Source organism: Onychomys torridus, chromosome 2 (genome assembly GCF_903995425.1).
Source record: "Onychomys torridus chromosome 2, mOncTor1.1, whole genome shotgun sequence".
NCBI lineage: Eukaryota > Metazoa > Chordata > Mammalia > Rodentia > Cricetidae > Onychomys > Onychomys torridus.
The window spans coordinates 134,780,191-134,794,928 of NC_050444.1; the positions used below are offsets into that span (position 1 = coordinate 134,780,191).

Here is a 14,738-nt window from a genome sequence, read left to right on the forward strand (position 1 = left end):
AGGGTAACCTCTGAGGAAGCATGGACCAGGGGAGCTGGTCCCACAGGCCTCAGGTAGCCTTTGTGGAGACCCAGATGTGGGCGGCAGTAGCAGGCCTTGCTGGCTCAGAGTGAGCTGAGACTGATGGCTGAAGGCCCAGGCCGCCCACCCAGCAGAAGGACGCCCTGAGGCTGAGTGCCCTTGGGCCCCAGAGGAGCGGCTCACGCCGTAGCCTCCCCGGCAAGTGAGAGTGGGAAAGTCTGAAGACTTCCTTAGTCCCCAACACCTCCCCCTCCCACAAGGCTGGCTCTAAGGCCAAACCCTTGCCAATCTGTGGTCACTAGGCTTCCAACATCGGCCCCTAGCCAGTTCTGTTCCCAGCCGCTCACTCTAAGTCACCTATGCAGCATGTACCTGCAAGCCAGACACTATGTCCCTTCCATCCAGGGTGCAAACACACCTCCTGAGGCTCGGCGGGGCTGGGTGGCTATAGGAAATTCCTGGTTTTCCAGAGATGAAAGGCCTAGCTGAGAACCAGACCCACATGGCAATAATCTGCTAGACCTCCACTTGTGGGGCTCTGAAGTATAGGGGTTCAGAGCTGAGAGCATCTCTCCTATCAGTAGAAAGGCAGGATGAGACAAGTGAAGAAGAATTAAGGAAGTACAGCCACACTGTGCAGCAGAGCTGGGGAAGGCCTCCCACTCCAGGGTCATACCTAAAATACCAGGCCGCTGCTCCAGGCCATCCCTGTCCAGTGGGACAATGTCCCTAGAACACTTAGCCCTCGCTCCTGGAACTCTTCCATCTGGCCTAGTATCTCTGATGGCTCTCCTTGGTTGCTGCTTTCGGTGCAGGGATTATGGTCCTAAAGAAGGTAGCCTAGGCACTTCCCAGTGTCTGGCCTTTCTGTCAGTGGGGTCCTTCTGATAGCTTTCCCCAAAGGGCCCCAAAGGGACCCTGAGCTAAACTCAAGGGTATATGAGAAGGGCAGGTCTTGGTCAGAAACTAAGAGAACATGCCCATTACAACTTGAGCAGGTTGTTCTTCCTCTGGACCACAGCTCCATCTATGCATTGGGGTTGATGACTGGTGGGGATTTCTTCCAGGCAATTCCCAGCTTCTCACTCATAAATAAACCTTCTCTGGTGCCAGCCTTCACTCCTCAAAAGTCACCCACCTTCTCCGCCTAGGAAAGTGCCAAGCTGGTGGAGAAAATATTATTTGTGCAAAACAAGTTCCCTCAAACTCCTACTCAGGTGTGCTCCCACCTCCCTCCCTGCAGCTGCTGAAGACCTAGGCAGTTTACAGGACACAGCCGAGCTAGAGGATTCAGCAAAATGGGTGGCTGGGGCAGTTGGTAAGAACCGTACTACCAGCATTAGCACCAGCCAGGCAAGGACATAGAGCCAAGTCCCTTGGAAGGAACAGGGACAGCAGAGCCAGGACAGTTACAATTGACAGGAGCAGGCCACCAGATCTACCAGGAGGGTGATTGCTAGGGCCTAGGCCAAGAGACTCAAGGGCCTAGGGAGGCTATTTTTAACTCAGCTTAGTTTCTCTACCTGGAAAACAGCTCTTGTCAGTGGGGTAGCACTGTTCCCGGAAAGGCTCCATCCCCTAAGACAGGCTGGACTCGCTCAGGTTCCTCGGCAGGCCTCTCCATTACATATAACCTGGCCTGTCCAGCTGGAGCCCAAGCCAGGGAAGGAGAGAAACCAGAGCCAGCAAGACAGCTCCCTGTGCCAGGCTGCAGTGGCCCCATCCCTGTGGTCCCTCTTTTCACACCCAGAAAGATCCTGTCTCTTGCTCCATTTAATTCTCCTATTATGCTTCCCAGACTCAGAGCCTCTGGTTCCCTATTGTCCTGGGCAGGCACTTTGCATTTGTGTGAAGATTAGACAGGTTAGAACCCTGCCCCACTGCCCCCGCCCCCAGCCCCTGTCTTTCTCTTTTGCTTCCTCAAATCCCAGCTCTGTCTTGCTCCCAGCTTCCTGGTTCTCCCAAGCTCTCCTCCTGCTACCTGCCTTTATCTGCCTGTTTTCCTCCCCACCTTGACCCTACCCCTTCTCCACTGACCTGCTGGCTCTTCTTTCTTCTGGCTCCCCATCCTCTACACCCCCACACAAGTCCCTAGCCACATTCTCTCAGAGCCTAATAGAATTGCTCACCTCATTCCAGAACTATTCTTCTAAGTTCTTATGGAGCTGCAGCAGAGGGGAGGGCAGTGAGCCCCTCATGGGAGTCTCGTCCATTGTGGTTTGCTGGTGAGGTCAAGATTGGGGTTATGTCATGTGACAGCGAACCCTTACACACACACACACACACACACACACACACACACACACACACACACACACACCTGCTCTCTGAGCCTCCTTGTGGGCATTTGTGGAACTGACACCAGAAGAGAGAGCAGCCGCATCCTAGAGTGGCCATTAGAAGTGGCAAATAATGCCTGAGTACATCGCAGGTGAAAGCGTGTTCCTGCTTTTTCTGTCCCAGCCTAGGATGGCTTTCACTCACTGCCCTTGCCTCAACCTTCTGCTCTGCCAGACTTCACCAAGCTCTCTCCCCTTCTCTCTCTCTGTCTCTCTCTCTCTCTCTCTGGTCATCCTGGGAAGAGGCACTGTGACCTGTACCTTTCCATCCCCTCTTCCCTCTCTATCCATTTTTTAAATGAAGGAACTAAAAACTCTGCACAGACATGAAGAGATGCTGAATGGTCTGGGGTCCACAGTCCAGAGCCAGGTGAGTCCTCAGTCACTCTCTCTCCCTCAGAGTGCCTTCACAGGGCTCCTGTGCTGTGCCCTATGTACAGGGAAGGCCACAGGCCATGCCCTCTGTAGGGTTCTGTACCTCAAGAATATAAGATAAATCTATCTACTACCATGAGTCAGGCTGGCCTAGGAATTCCAGGAACCTGAGGGCCTTTCCCACGCACCTGCAGGCAGGCTCCCTGAAAGGATCTACTTGAGTGGACTCGGCCAGGACAGGACAGGCACAGAGGGCTGCCAATGCTCTGAGCTGCTCATTCTGCCCCTTCCCTTCCCCATAGTGTGTCTTTGCTTTTGCCTTTAACAAGACTTCTGAGTCAGCCTAGAGACCCAAAGCAGAACGCCAGGCCCTAGAGAGCAATTCTCCTGCCTTGCCTTCTCTTTCTCTTTCTCTTTCTCCATTTATGTATTATGATTGTGTGTGCATATTTGTGTGCATGTATGTGTGGTATGCCTGTGTGGGTGTGGATGCATGTGTGCTATGGCACAGTGTGGAAGTCAGAGGACAACTTGTAGGTGGCAGATCTCTCCTTCTGCCTGATTGAGGCAAAGTCTCTCTTGTCCCTGCCGTATGTTAAACCCCAGGCAAACTGGCCTGTACATTTGCAGACAATTCTCCCGTCTCCACCTCTCACCTCACCGTAGGAATGCTGAGAGCACACATGCACAGCACCACTGGGTTCCCGGGCTCAAACTCAGGCTTGTGTGGCAAACACTTTCACCCTCTGGGCCACCTTGCCAGGCTCCCTGCTTCTCTATTTTTCCGTAAAGTAGCCACTGGGGTGAGACAAGATATTCCATTGTGTCCACAGTGGGAAACCATTCAGGACATCTTCTGTGGGCCCCTGGAGCATCCTCCCCAAGAGGACTCTGAAGTATCTTCTCTATCTCAACGGCGAATTTGAACTAAACAGGGTAAGGAGCCCCCTGTTTGGGTCTTGTTTTGCAAACAAGAAAACAGAGGCCCAGGAGGCCATTCCCTGGCCATGGTTGTACAACTGAGTAGTTTCTGAAAGGACCAGAACTCCTACTACAGGGGGGGGGGGGGTTGGAGGGGGGTGTAGGGAGGAGTGTGTGACAATATTTCTTGGGTAAGATGAGGATGAGGCGGCCCCAGGCTGTCAAAGGTCAGGCATGAGTTGTGCCCTTCTTGAGGCCAGCGGTCCAAAGGGGGTTCTGACTTGCCCAAGGCCATGAAGCCTTGAGTGGGCCTTTTGCCTCCCACGCAGTGAAGGGCTATCTCAGCTTGCTTCACAATGGGCAGATAGGAAGGTGGCAGAATCCCTGTACAGAGGGAGGGCTTTGCTTGGAGATCTCCACTCCCGACTTCCAGTTCTGGAGCGCCACGGGAAGAGCAGGGGAGGGGTTGGGAACACTTGGGGGTAACTTCAGAACTCCAAGGAGCCTTGGGCCTGCGGAGAGCCTGGAGACTCCTGAAGGTGCTCCAGTGCAGCACAGAGGGTGGAGCCCAGCCTTCCATCTCCCTCCCCCTCACCGGGAGGCCAGGGCGGGCCAGGCACCCAGGGAGGAGGCGGTGTCCCTGGCTCTCTGCCCAAGGTGCAGCAGCTAGGCGAGGCGGGGCTGGACGAGCAGGGGCGGGCGCCCTGCCTGGTATTAAAAGGGGCGGTCAGGGCACCTCAGCAATGAGCTCCCAGCTCGGCTTAGCAGCAGGACGCTGACGACAGGCGCTCCCTGCTCCCCTGGTCCAGCCAAGCACTCTGCTGCTGCAATGGTCTCCACACCCGCTGCCTGGTGCTCCATCGCTCTGGCCCTGCTTTTGGCCCTGCATGAAGGTGAGCTGCTCTCCCTCATTTGTTGCTGCTCCGGGATCTATCCCCGGGTATCTCCTCCAGGGGTATGGTGCTTCCCAAAGCCAACTAGGAGCATAGAGCAGGGAGCCCCCATTAGCAGCTGCCTCTGCAGGGTGCAGACACTGCATTGGTGGCTGGGACTTCCCCAGGCTAGCCAGTGGTTCCTGCGCATCAAGGGTGCCAACTTCCTTATTGTGCAAGAGGAGGAGCCCTGCGGGTCCCCATCCCAGGCAGGCCAGGTGCTCTGACCTCCTCTCTACCTTTCTCTCTCCCTCCTGTGTGCAGGGAAGGGCCAGGCCACTGCCACTCTGGAGCAGCCAACCCCAGCACCCAAGGGCCGCAGCCCTCACCTGCGTTTTCGCCGTTGCTCCTGCAATTCCTGGCTTGACAAGGAGTGTGTATACTTCTGCCACCTGGACATCATCTGGGTGAACACTGCAGGGTGAGCATCCACCGGGACTGTGGGAGCCAGCCGGTCGGGCGAAGGCCTCTGGCACCTCTGCAACTGCCTGACTCACCATGGGGCTCAGATAGGACACTGGGAGAGTGCCCACAGTTACTAGTTATAAATCAACATGGGGGACCACCATAGCCAGGCAGAGAGCTGGGCACCCTTCAAATCCTCACAACAGCCTTTAGGTGAAGCGAGCTGTTCAGGGTCACACAGGGAGACGTGGTGGGTTCCTCCCCAAGTCTAAGGATGCTGGAGCTCAACCACACTTCCCCTGCAGAGAATCATCCCATGTATGACAGCAGTCATGCCCAGGCCACGCTGTGTGTGGAACACCACAAGTACAGTACCATCTGCTGAGCCCCCAGCCTCCCCACAAGGCAGGCACTGTGGCAGCTCCCCACAGGACAGATAAGAAGTCTGCCTGGGATACCCTGGCAGGAGCCAGACCTGGGTTCTGCCTGCCCCATGCTGCCTCCAGGCCCCTGCATACCTCAGGTTGAAGTTTTTGTGTATGTATGTATTTTTTTTTCCTTCTCCAAATTGCATAAGGCAAGAGAAGCTGAGCATATAAGTGTGTGTAGAGCTAATCCACATCCAAACGCTGGCTCAGGGCGGGAACTCTGCCAGTCCCTGCGTGCCGGGTCCACCCAGAATCACTACAGTTCCAACTACCAGGCCACCTAAAATTAGCTGTTGACCAAAGGTGTTGGATGGACAAGCCTCAGGGCCCCTGCTCTGCCTCCCTTAGCCAAACTGGATCAGAAATCAATCCAATTACACTTGTACACACACACACACACACACACACACACACACACACACACACACACAAGGCATATTTGTCATATTCCCCCAACAACAGGGACCAACTAGAGGCAAGTTGGCTGGGAGCTGGGAGTGTGACTCTGGCAGCTGAACTGGCCTTCCTTCCTCATGGCCTTGACAGGGGGCTCCTTTGAGCACAGAGGACCAGTCCAGGCTTCCTAAGAACTGCAGACTCCACTCCTTACGTTCCCCTGCAGGAGCACCTAGCAGATCAGTGTGCAGAGGCATTGGTAGGGAAGTCTGTGACTTTAGTGGCTAACTTAATATGAGAAGGAGTACGGTGGTCACCTTTCACGGCCATCCTGGAGGTGTGACTGGCTGTTCACTGTAGACCGTCTCTGATGGCCAGTGATGTGTTGTTTATCTAATCCCGTGTCTCTCCTCTCTTTTTCTCCTCTCTGCTTCCCCCCACCCCATGTACACACTACCTTGCTGGCTTCCCGCCCACAGACAGACAGCTCCCTACGGCCTGGGAAACCCGCCAAGGCGCCGGCGCCGCTCCCTGCCAAGGCGCTGTGAGTGCTCTACTGCTGAGGACTCTGCCTGTGCCACCTTCTGCCATGAAAGACCCTGGTAGGTGGACTCCTAGCCTGCAGGTGTTGGGTGACCGCTAGCCGGGACCAGGCCTGGAAGACTAGTAGAGGGCAGAGGCTCAGGGGAGACAAGCAATGTCCTAGAGCCCATAAGTACACTGGGTCCATGGCAGAGTCCCTTCCACAGAAATACCCGAGTTCCTCCCTCTGCACAGCTCCAAGACTTATGCGAACATACATCCCCACTCCTGGGCAGGAGTAGCACAGCCAGGTGAGAGCCCAGGCTCAGAGAGGGGCAAGCTTTGTGTCAGGCCCACAAGGGACCAGGCCTGACTGGGCTTCAGGTTCTAACCCAAGGCTCTGGCACTTCATACGTTTGTTTAGAAGAAAAATAACCTCTGTAGCTGGCAGCCTATGACAGGTACCAGCGTTGTCATTATTGTCAAGGAACTGGAGAATGAATGCCAAGTCTCCTTGGTTTTCCCATATGTGAAGGGGAAGGCTGCATTCCTCTCCTCCTCCTGGACCATAGAGAAAACAAGGACTATGTGTTCCAGTTCCCATGACAGTTTACGAGAAACTCCTCCTCTAGAGCTGGGGCTCCACCCCTGCCTCAGTTTCCCCTGCAACTGCAGGTGGCCAGATTCTGGGAAGGCCAGCCACCCATCTGCCTCTTTCTGAGGCTGAGAACACATTCCCAGTAGCTCAGTTTTCCTTGGTACCCACCCCGCCCGGGAGGGAAGGGTGCCAGGTGCGCACAGTGTGGAAATGGATCTGCTCCAGAGGGCAGGGGTGGGGGCTGGGCTGGGCTGGGCCTGAAGCCAGGCAGCTTCAGGGTTCTGGCCAGCCCCTCACTTGTTGCCACTCTTCATTCAGGCCTGAAACTATGGTCACCTCAAGCAGCCAGGCTCCCGGAGCTGTGTTAAAGACTGGCAAGAAGTGGACCGCTGAGGGAGACCTCCTCCGAAAGCTAAGGTGAGGGTAATTGCGAGGTTGGTCACTTTCTATATGCTTTACGTGTTTGCCTTGTTCTCTGTGGGGGGTGGGACTGGGTCTTTATTGTCTGTCCTAGAAAACTAAGGCTCAGAGAGGTGACACCACTTGTTTAGAGTCACAAAGCATCCATCACATCTGGATCTTACATGCATGAGTGTTTTGCCTGCGTGTATGGATGTGCATCACATGCATAAATGGTACCCTTACACGTTAGAAGAGGGCATCATCTGCATGTAACTTATGTGCTCTAAGAAGGGGTCATTGGATCCTCTGGAACTGGAATTATGGATTGCTGTGAGCTGCCACGTGGGCCTCTGCAAGAGCAGAAAATGCTCTTAATGCTGAGCCATCTCTCCAGCCCCAAGCCCATTTTCTTAACTACTACATTCTGTGACCATCAGGTCTGGATCAGGCCTTGAGGGCTTTGACTGGGAATAGCCAGTTACTCATTCAAGCATCTTCCCTATACTGGGGCTTGGAGTGAATGACTCCCTGTGTTCCTTGCTCTTTCTATGCTCCCTAAGGGACCTCCCCAACCTGGTGGCCACAGGTGGCTCAGCACAGGGCCCACAAAATGTTTGTCCTAGCAAGCCGGCTTGAGGACAGAAACCTCACCTTGGGCCGTTAGCAGAGGGACCCAGGGGCATCTGGTGAGACAGACTACTTGCTGAGAAGCCCGCCTCAGCCCTAGACAGGCTTTGTGAGCTCTGGCTCAGGGCTGAGTTTCTCTGCGCTGCAGATTTTGAAGCAGGGAGTTTGTAATGTCTATCCTGCAGGGTTTTCATGAGATTAGGTGTGCTAATATGTACGAAGCATGTCCCCGTGGAGCTCTGGAGGCCTCTGCCATGAAGAGGTCCTTGGGGCCGAACAGTACCTGGTGTGGCTCTTTGGGAAAAGAAAGAAAAATGGAGCCGAGATGGTAGGCTAGGCAGGCCCCTGCAAATAGTCAAGAGCTGCCTGAGAATAAAGGAGGTTTTGCAAACACACAGCACTTCACAGTGTGCAGAGAGATTGCTTTACTACCCAAGCATTCATCCTGCTGGCAATTCAGGGGTTTTTGTTGTTACTGCTGTTGTTGTTGCTGTTGTTGTAGTTGTTGTTTTGGTTTGGTGTGGTTTAGTTGGAGACAGGATCTCACTCTATGTGGCCGAGGCAGGCCTTGAGCACAGGGCTCTCCTACTGTCTCGGCTCCTCAAGTACTGGGTCTAGTTGGTGTCTTAAAAGTAGAGAAAGGGCCTCAAAGAGGGTGAGCCCTGCCTGCCCAGGTGTCCACAGCCTGGTCCTGAGACCCACCTTCTCACTCCTAGATATAACTCTTAGGGTCAGGAAGTAGACAGCAGAAAGTTCCCAGAACTGTGGTGGTGACCTCAGCCAAGCTCAAAGGGCCATGAGGACCAGGCTGTGTGGACAAAGCCACCTTGCAGCAGACTGTAAACTGCAGACAGAGTAGGATGACGCAGTTTAGGATAGAGGAAGATGGGCACTGGGGAGGAAGGACACTCACAGGGTGTGGGGAAAGGAAAGCACACCATGGGCAGTGCCCAGGCTGTCCTTGGCAGACCCCTCAAGCTTGCAACATCTGACACTGAGCATAAGCACTGTCAGTGGCCCCATGAGCAGAGAAGCTCCTGGGCCCAGACCTTGCTTGGGGCTGTGGTCACACTCCAGGGTAGCTGTTACCTGAGATCTAGGCAGAGGCTCTAGGCCCAACTACCTATCTTCCAAGGGAGCCCTGGATGCCCTATGTCTCCTGAGATGCTAACTGATCCTTCTCCACTTCCAGGGACATTTCTGCCACCAAGCTCCGCTTTGCCAGGCTACAGCCAGAGGTGACAAGGGAGTCCAGTCCTGCACATGCTAGACGGAGGAAGAGATAACCCCATGAGCTGCAGAGCCATGGAGAAGGAAGCCCACGTGGAGACAGGGGGAAATGGGCAGCTGTGTGGGAGACCCTGTGCCTGTCTTCTGGACCGAGACCTCAGCCCCGGCTAGCCAGACCCATCCAATGGGTTCAGCAGAAGCTCTGGCCTCTCTTACACTGCCAAGGCCATCCTCAGCACCTGAGCAGCAGTATAGCCTCCCAGGGCTGGCTGCTGGGTACAGTCCTGCTTGAAGGAGCTATGTGAGGCCAAATGAACATGCTAACTGCATTCTGAGGAGTGTCCTGTTTGCTGCACTGCCATCTAGGAGCAACCCACAGCAGGACACAATTACCTAAGCTCTACCTGGAAACTGGACGGACGGGGCATCCTGATGACTGACATCCTGGCTGGCCCCCATGGTCCTCTCTGGATCCCCCTCCCTAGAGGCCTTGCAATCTTGTTCTCTTGGGATACTTTTTGGGGGAAGGGGCAGGGCCTGCTCTGCTTCACTCATCTGTATATAAGTTATTTGCTCTAAGAACTTTGAAGTTCTTCTTATTTATTTTAATGTATTTTTTTAGAGCCTCAATTGTTTACTTATGAACTCATGTTTGTAATAAAGGATGAAATGGATTTCTTGGAGTTTTGTCTTAGCCAAGTAGAGGTGAGAGGTTCCTCCCAGGAGGGATCATTCAGGAGTTAAAAGCACACAGGAAGAAGAGGAATGTTCAACAACATGGGTAGCTGGGACCCAGGTTCCCCCTGTCCCTTGCTGGGTTTCTCTGGCTGCTAAAGTGCCTTCTCTGGGCTTTGGTCTGTCATAACTTAGACAGCCATCTGCAGCTGTGACATCTGGAGTCACAACAGACAAGAACACAATGGTCAAGCCCCTTTCAAGAGCATATTTGGATGAAGCTAAATCCATGAGAGTGCAGAGACCATCTTCAGCTCCAGAAAGCTTGTTCAGCCAGGGCCTGACTGGGAGGCCACGGCCCATCTGTCCTGTAACAAGAGGAACCAGATGTCGGTGTGCAACCTGGTGGTCGGTGATGAGCGCTGAAACCTAGCCTCAACCTGGGCCTGGGCCTGACTCTCACTTTGAATCTCAGAAGGTCCAGGAATGAAATTTGACACTTCTCTGACTGGTTGAGACCAGGGCTGGAGCCAAGCAGCACCCTCTCTGGGCCCAGGGACAACCTGTGGTCTGGAACATTCCTGCAGGCAGCTGCCTGGACTGTTGGTCCACTGAATCTCCCACAAGCAAGCTGTGTCCTATTCCCAGGGCTGGGAATGGCTGGCTCACACTGGGAGTGGCAGGCTGTGACCTGAGCCAGCTGTCAGGAAATATTTATGGAGCAGGCAATGATCATTTACATACCTGCTATAACCCTGCCTTCCTTCTTCACCAAGGCAATCCCAACCTCCTGGGAGAATAACACACTCATGTGTTTTGAGCTCCCACTATACACTGGCATGCTTCATACTTTGTTTGGATTAACCCATTTTGTCTTCACAACACTGGGATGCAGACTTCCACAGCTCAAGCCTTCCAGATGAGGAAAGAGACTCTCAGAGAAGAGCAGAGACTTCCCTTAGGAGCCGCAACAAGTAAATAAAAACGTCAGCATTGGGATTCATAATCTGTAGTATATATGTGTGTGTAATAAAAGTGTGTTGGTTGAATTCGTGGATCTATACTGCAGTTTGACCTTGACCTTTCTCCTTCTGAGCCTCTGTTGTCTCATCTAGAGAATGGAAAGTGATAATTCTTACCCCCAGGACTGTCAGAACAAGAAGTGGAAAGCTCTGGCCCTGGGGCCTGGGAAGCAGAGTGAACTTCTCAGGCTGTGTGGTGACTACATGTGGGATGGGGACAGCGCTAAGGGACTATGTAGGGGTAGATTGGGACTGGTGGAGGTGGGGCAGGAAAGTGATGCTCCTTTGCTGCCCTCCAAGATGAGCAAGAGGCCGTGAGGCGGCTCAGTGAGCGATGGCACCTGTTGCCAAGACTCACAGCCTGAGTTCGAGTCCTGGGACCCACGGGGGGAAGGAGAGAACTGACTCCTAGAAATTGTCTGCTCACCTCTACATATGCACTGTAGCATGTATATATCCCTACACACACCAAAAAAATTTTTTTAATTAAAAATATAAAATAACATATTTTTTTAAAAAAAGATAAGCAAGACTGGAAGAGAAGGAAACAGAATCAGGACAGGTGTGAGCAGGGAGGGAAGGCAAGGTGAGTGTGGAGTGATTGGAGGAGTCCTCCAGAGAAGCCCTGGGGCTGAAGCGGGCAAGGGAAACAGCCACAAGGGTCTCCAAGGGTAAGTCAGAAGAGAAGCTTTTTCCTGCGGCCCCAGGGAGCCCTGAGCGGTCCTAGTGAATGGCAAGGACAAAGGTCAGAGGCAGGCTCAGGGGATAGTCAGGGCTCAGAGTGAATGGAGGGGGGGGTGCCAGGGAGGCAAGGTCACATCCTGCCCCAGAAGTGCTGAGACCTCCTGGACACGAGGCCAGGGGGACAGCCCTGCCACTTGCTGCCCAGCATCCCGGGCCAGAGCTCCCTGTCACACTCCACCTTAGCTGGCATTCCCTTCACGGCAGCCTTCCATTCAGACTGGTCCTGCCCCCTCGGAAGCCCCAATCCACAGCCAGTGGCCAGGGCTGACAGCCCCAGGGCCACCCTGGAAGGAGACAGGAATGTCCTGGTGAGGAGTGTGGCGGCCACAGAGGAGGGTGCTCATTGCTCTCATCTCAGGCCTGGGACCCTGGTCAAAGTCTAGAGATGGACAGAGTGGCAAATACTGGCCGAAGTGGTACCATCCTCTTAGCTCCTTGGTTGTAGAAAGAGACAGCTGGCTTGGGCACTTTCCTCAGGAGACCCTGTCCTGTCCCACCTCTCTGTACTGGAGCAGCAGAGCGCAAAACCAAGGGGTCCTATGTACCCGGAGTCTTCCCCACAGCTTCCAGGTGTCAGTGTGGGGTGAGGCGGGGGCACATGGCCTGCAGTTTGGGAAGAACAGAAAAGCTGGAAGAACCTGGGAAGAACCACGTTAGGAAGTCTGGATTTGGGGAACAAAAATCTCCTCTTTCTGCCTTTTCAAGAAACAATACATCTTTTCCAAGTTTTAATTTCTTTTTACATTCATTTGGAAGAAATTATGCTACGTGCATGCCATAGGAAGCGTGGGGGGTAGGGGTCAAATACAACTTGAAAATGTCAGTTCTTTTCCACCATATGGGTCCTGGGGTCAAAGCCAGTTGTCACGAAGCTTTGCTGCAAGTGCTTTTATCTATGAATAACCTCACTAACCTGTTTTCCAAGCCTCTTTAAAGCAAAATCATGGTCTGTCAGCTGGAATCCTAGACAGAGAGAAGCTAGAAATGGAGATGCTCCCAGTTTCCCTAGGGTGCACGTGTAGGGGAAGGGAGTTTCGGAGCAGGTAGAGGACTGCAAAGGGATCAGGTACAGGCCAGGCCAGGGAGGCTGCTTCCTGAACCATGGCTGCTTCCAGACACACGCCTCACCCACGAGTCCAGGGAACTCATCACACACACAAATACACACACACACACACACACACACACATACACACACACACACACACACACCCCACCCTAGCCACCGCCTCCAATAGAGTCCAGGGTCAGTTCAGATAAACCATTTGCCTCAGAGCAATAAACACCTGGACTGTGGCCATCCATTCATTAAGTGGTGATAAATAATCATTGTGGAGACGCTGATAAGCTGTGCTGACAGACGTGGCCCCTGCCTGGAGGGCCAGAGAGCTGCCCGACACAGAGATACACACAGGGCCTGAAGCATCCTGCAAGCTGATGGGCTCCTCACAGCAGCCTTATGCAGCAGATTCTAGAATTATTACTCCCATTTCGTGGATGAGGTAAGTTGGGCGTGGTGACCTGCACCTAGGAGAATGAGGCAGGAGATCCCTTGAGTCTAGGAATTTCGGCTAGCTGGGCAAGATAGTGAGACCTTATCTCTTTAAAAACAAGGAAGTGGAAGAAGAGAGGCAATGAGAGGAAAGAGAAAAGGAGGACCCATATACTGGCACCTGCCTTAAATCCCAGCACTCGGGAGGCAGGGACAGGAGATCTACAGAGTGAGTTCCAGGACAGCCAGAGCTACATAGTGAGACCCCGTTTTAAGAAACAAAAGGGGTCCGGGGAGACAGGGAGCCCCCACTGCTTCATTTGTATTATTGTGACTTGTTTTTGTTTTGAGTCAGGGTCTCACATAGCCCAGGCTGGCCTCAAATTCAATATATCCCCAAAGATGACCTTGAACTTCTGATCTTCTTGCCTCTGTGTTCTGGGATTATAGGAAGTGCTGGGGATCAAACTCAGGACTTCCTGTGTGCCAGGCAAACACTTTACCAACTGTCTTGAGAGTTCATCTCCAACTTGGTGGCAGCTAAGCTGGCATTAGCCCCCAGCCTCCTAAATCCCATGCTCTCCTGTCTCTGACACTGAGATGGAACCTTGGGGGAAGGGAGTCCAGGGTAGCTTCCTGGAGGAGGTGACCTGAAGGAACAAACATCACTTGAATAGGGTGGGGAAGAAGGTCCTAGACTGGAAGAACAACATAAAAGAAAGCTCTTTTCTTCAAGGATGAAAGCTGTGCTCTGCTTTTCCCAGGGTATCCAAGAAGGGAGGGGGCTGGAAAAGTCTACAGAAATGAGCCAGGATGTCCTGAGTGCCATATCCAACCCTGGCATGGGGTGGTGTTGTAGGTGGGGGACACTAGCAGTGTCTGTCACACACACACACACACACACACACACACACACACACACACACACGCACGCACGCTTCTTGCCTCTGGACACTACATGCTACCCTAAAGCTCTCCCAGGCTGGCAAGGAGAAGAGATGGGAAAAGGAATATACTGTGAGCTAGACTTTGAAGAGCGGGACCAGAAGGGTTTGCTCACACTGGCATGAGGACCAAGGCACCACAGCCAGGGAGGCAGGGACAGGAATGTCTGTCTACAGCATGGAAGGGTCCAGGTAGGGAGAGGCAGCTGGCCTGAGTGGCAGGAGCCAGATGGAGAGGAACATTCTGTGCCAAAAATTTGAACTCCAGTGATGGAGAGCTGGTGAAGGTTGCTAAGCGAAAGAGCCAGGACAGGAGCTGGCCTTGGGCTTCTGGGTAATCAGCAGCCCTTCCTGGGCCAGTGCTTTTAGCCTACAGAGGCCCTCCCAGCACCTCTTACAGAGAATGGGTCTCGCCTTGGCCTGCCAGGGATCAGTGCCAAGAGCCCTCGGCAGCTCAGGAGGGGGCTGCTGGAGCCCTGGAGGAGGAATGCAGCCTAATTAATTCTCTGAAGCTCCCAGGCCTCGCCTTGTGGGAGCAGCTGCCAGGACAGGCCTGCCAGGGCCCCACCGGCCCGACTGTCAATCATTCAGAGGTAAAGCCAGGGGAGGATGCAGGCTGGGAGCTGGGGGACAGGGACTGGGGCCAGCCCCTTGCCTTCAGGCAC

General features: G+C 53.7%; 1 protein-coding gene across 1 annotated transcript; it reads left to right on the forward strand.

The window, feature by feature from the left end:
• The first annotated feature begins 4,189 nt into the window (after positions 1-4,189).
• Edn2 (endothelin 2) lies at positions 4,190-9,868 on the forward strand. The gene is made up of 5 exons (XM_036180168.1): positions 4,190-4,549; positions 4,853-5,009; positions 6,297-6,419; positions 7,256-7,354; positions 9,159-9,868. The coding sequence occupies exons 1-5, from the start codon at positions 4,486-4,488 to the stop codon at positions 9,250-9,252; spliced, it is 537 nt and encodes a 178-aa protein (XP_036036061.1). The 5' UTR covers positions 4,190-4,485; the 3' UTR covers positions 9,253-9,868.
• Positions 9,869-14,738: the final 4,870 nt, after the last annotated feature.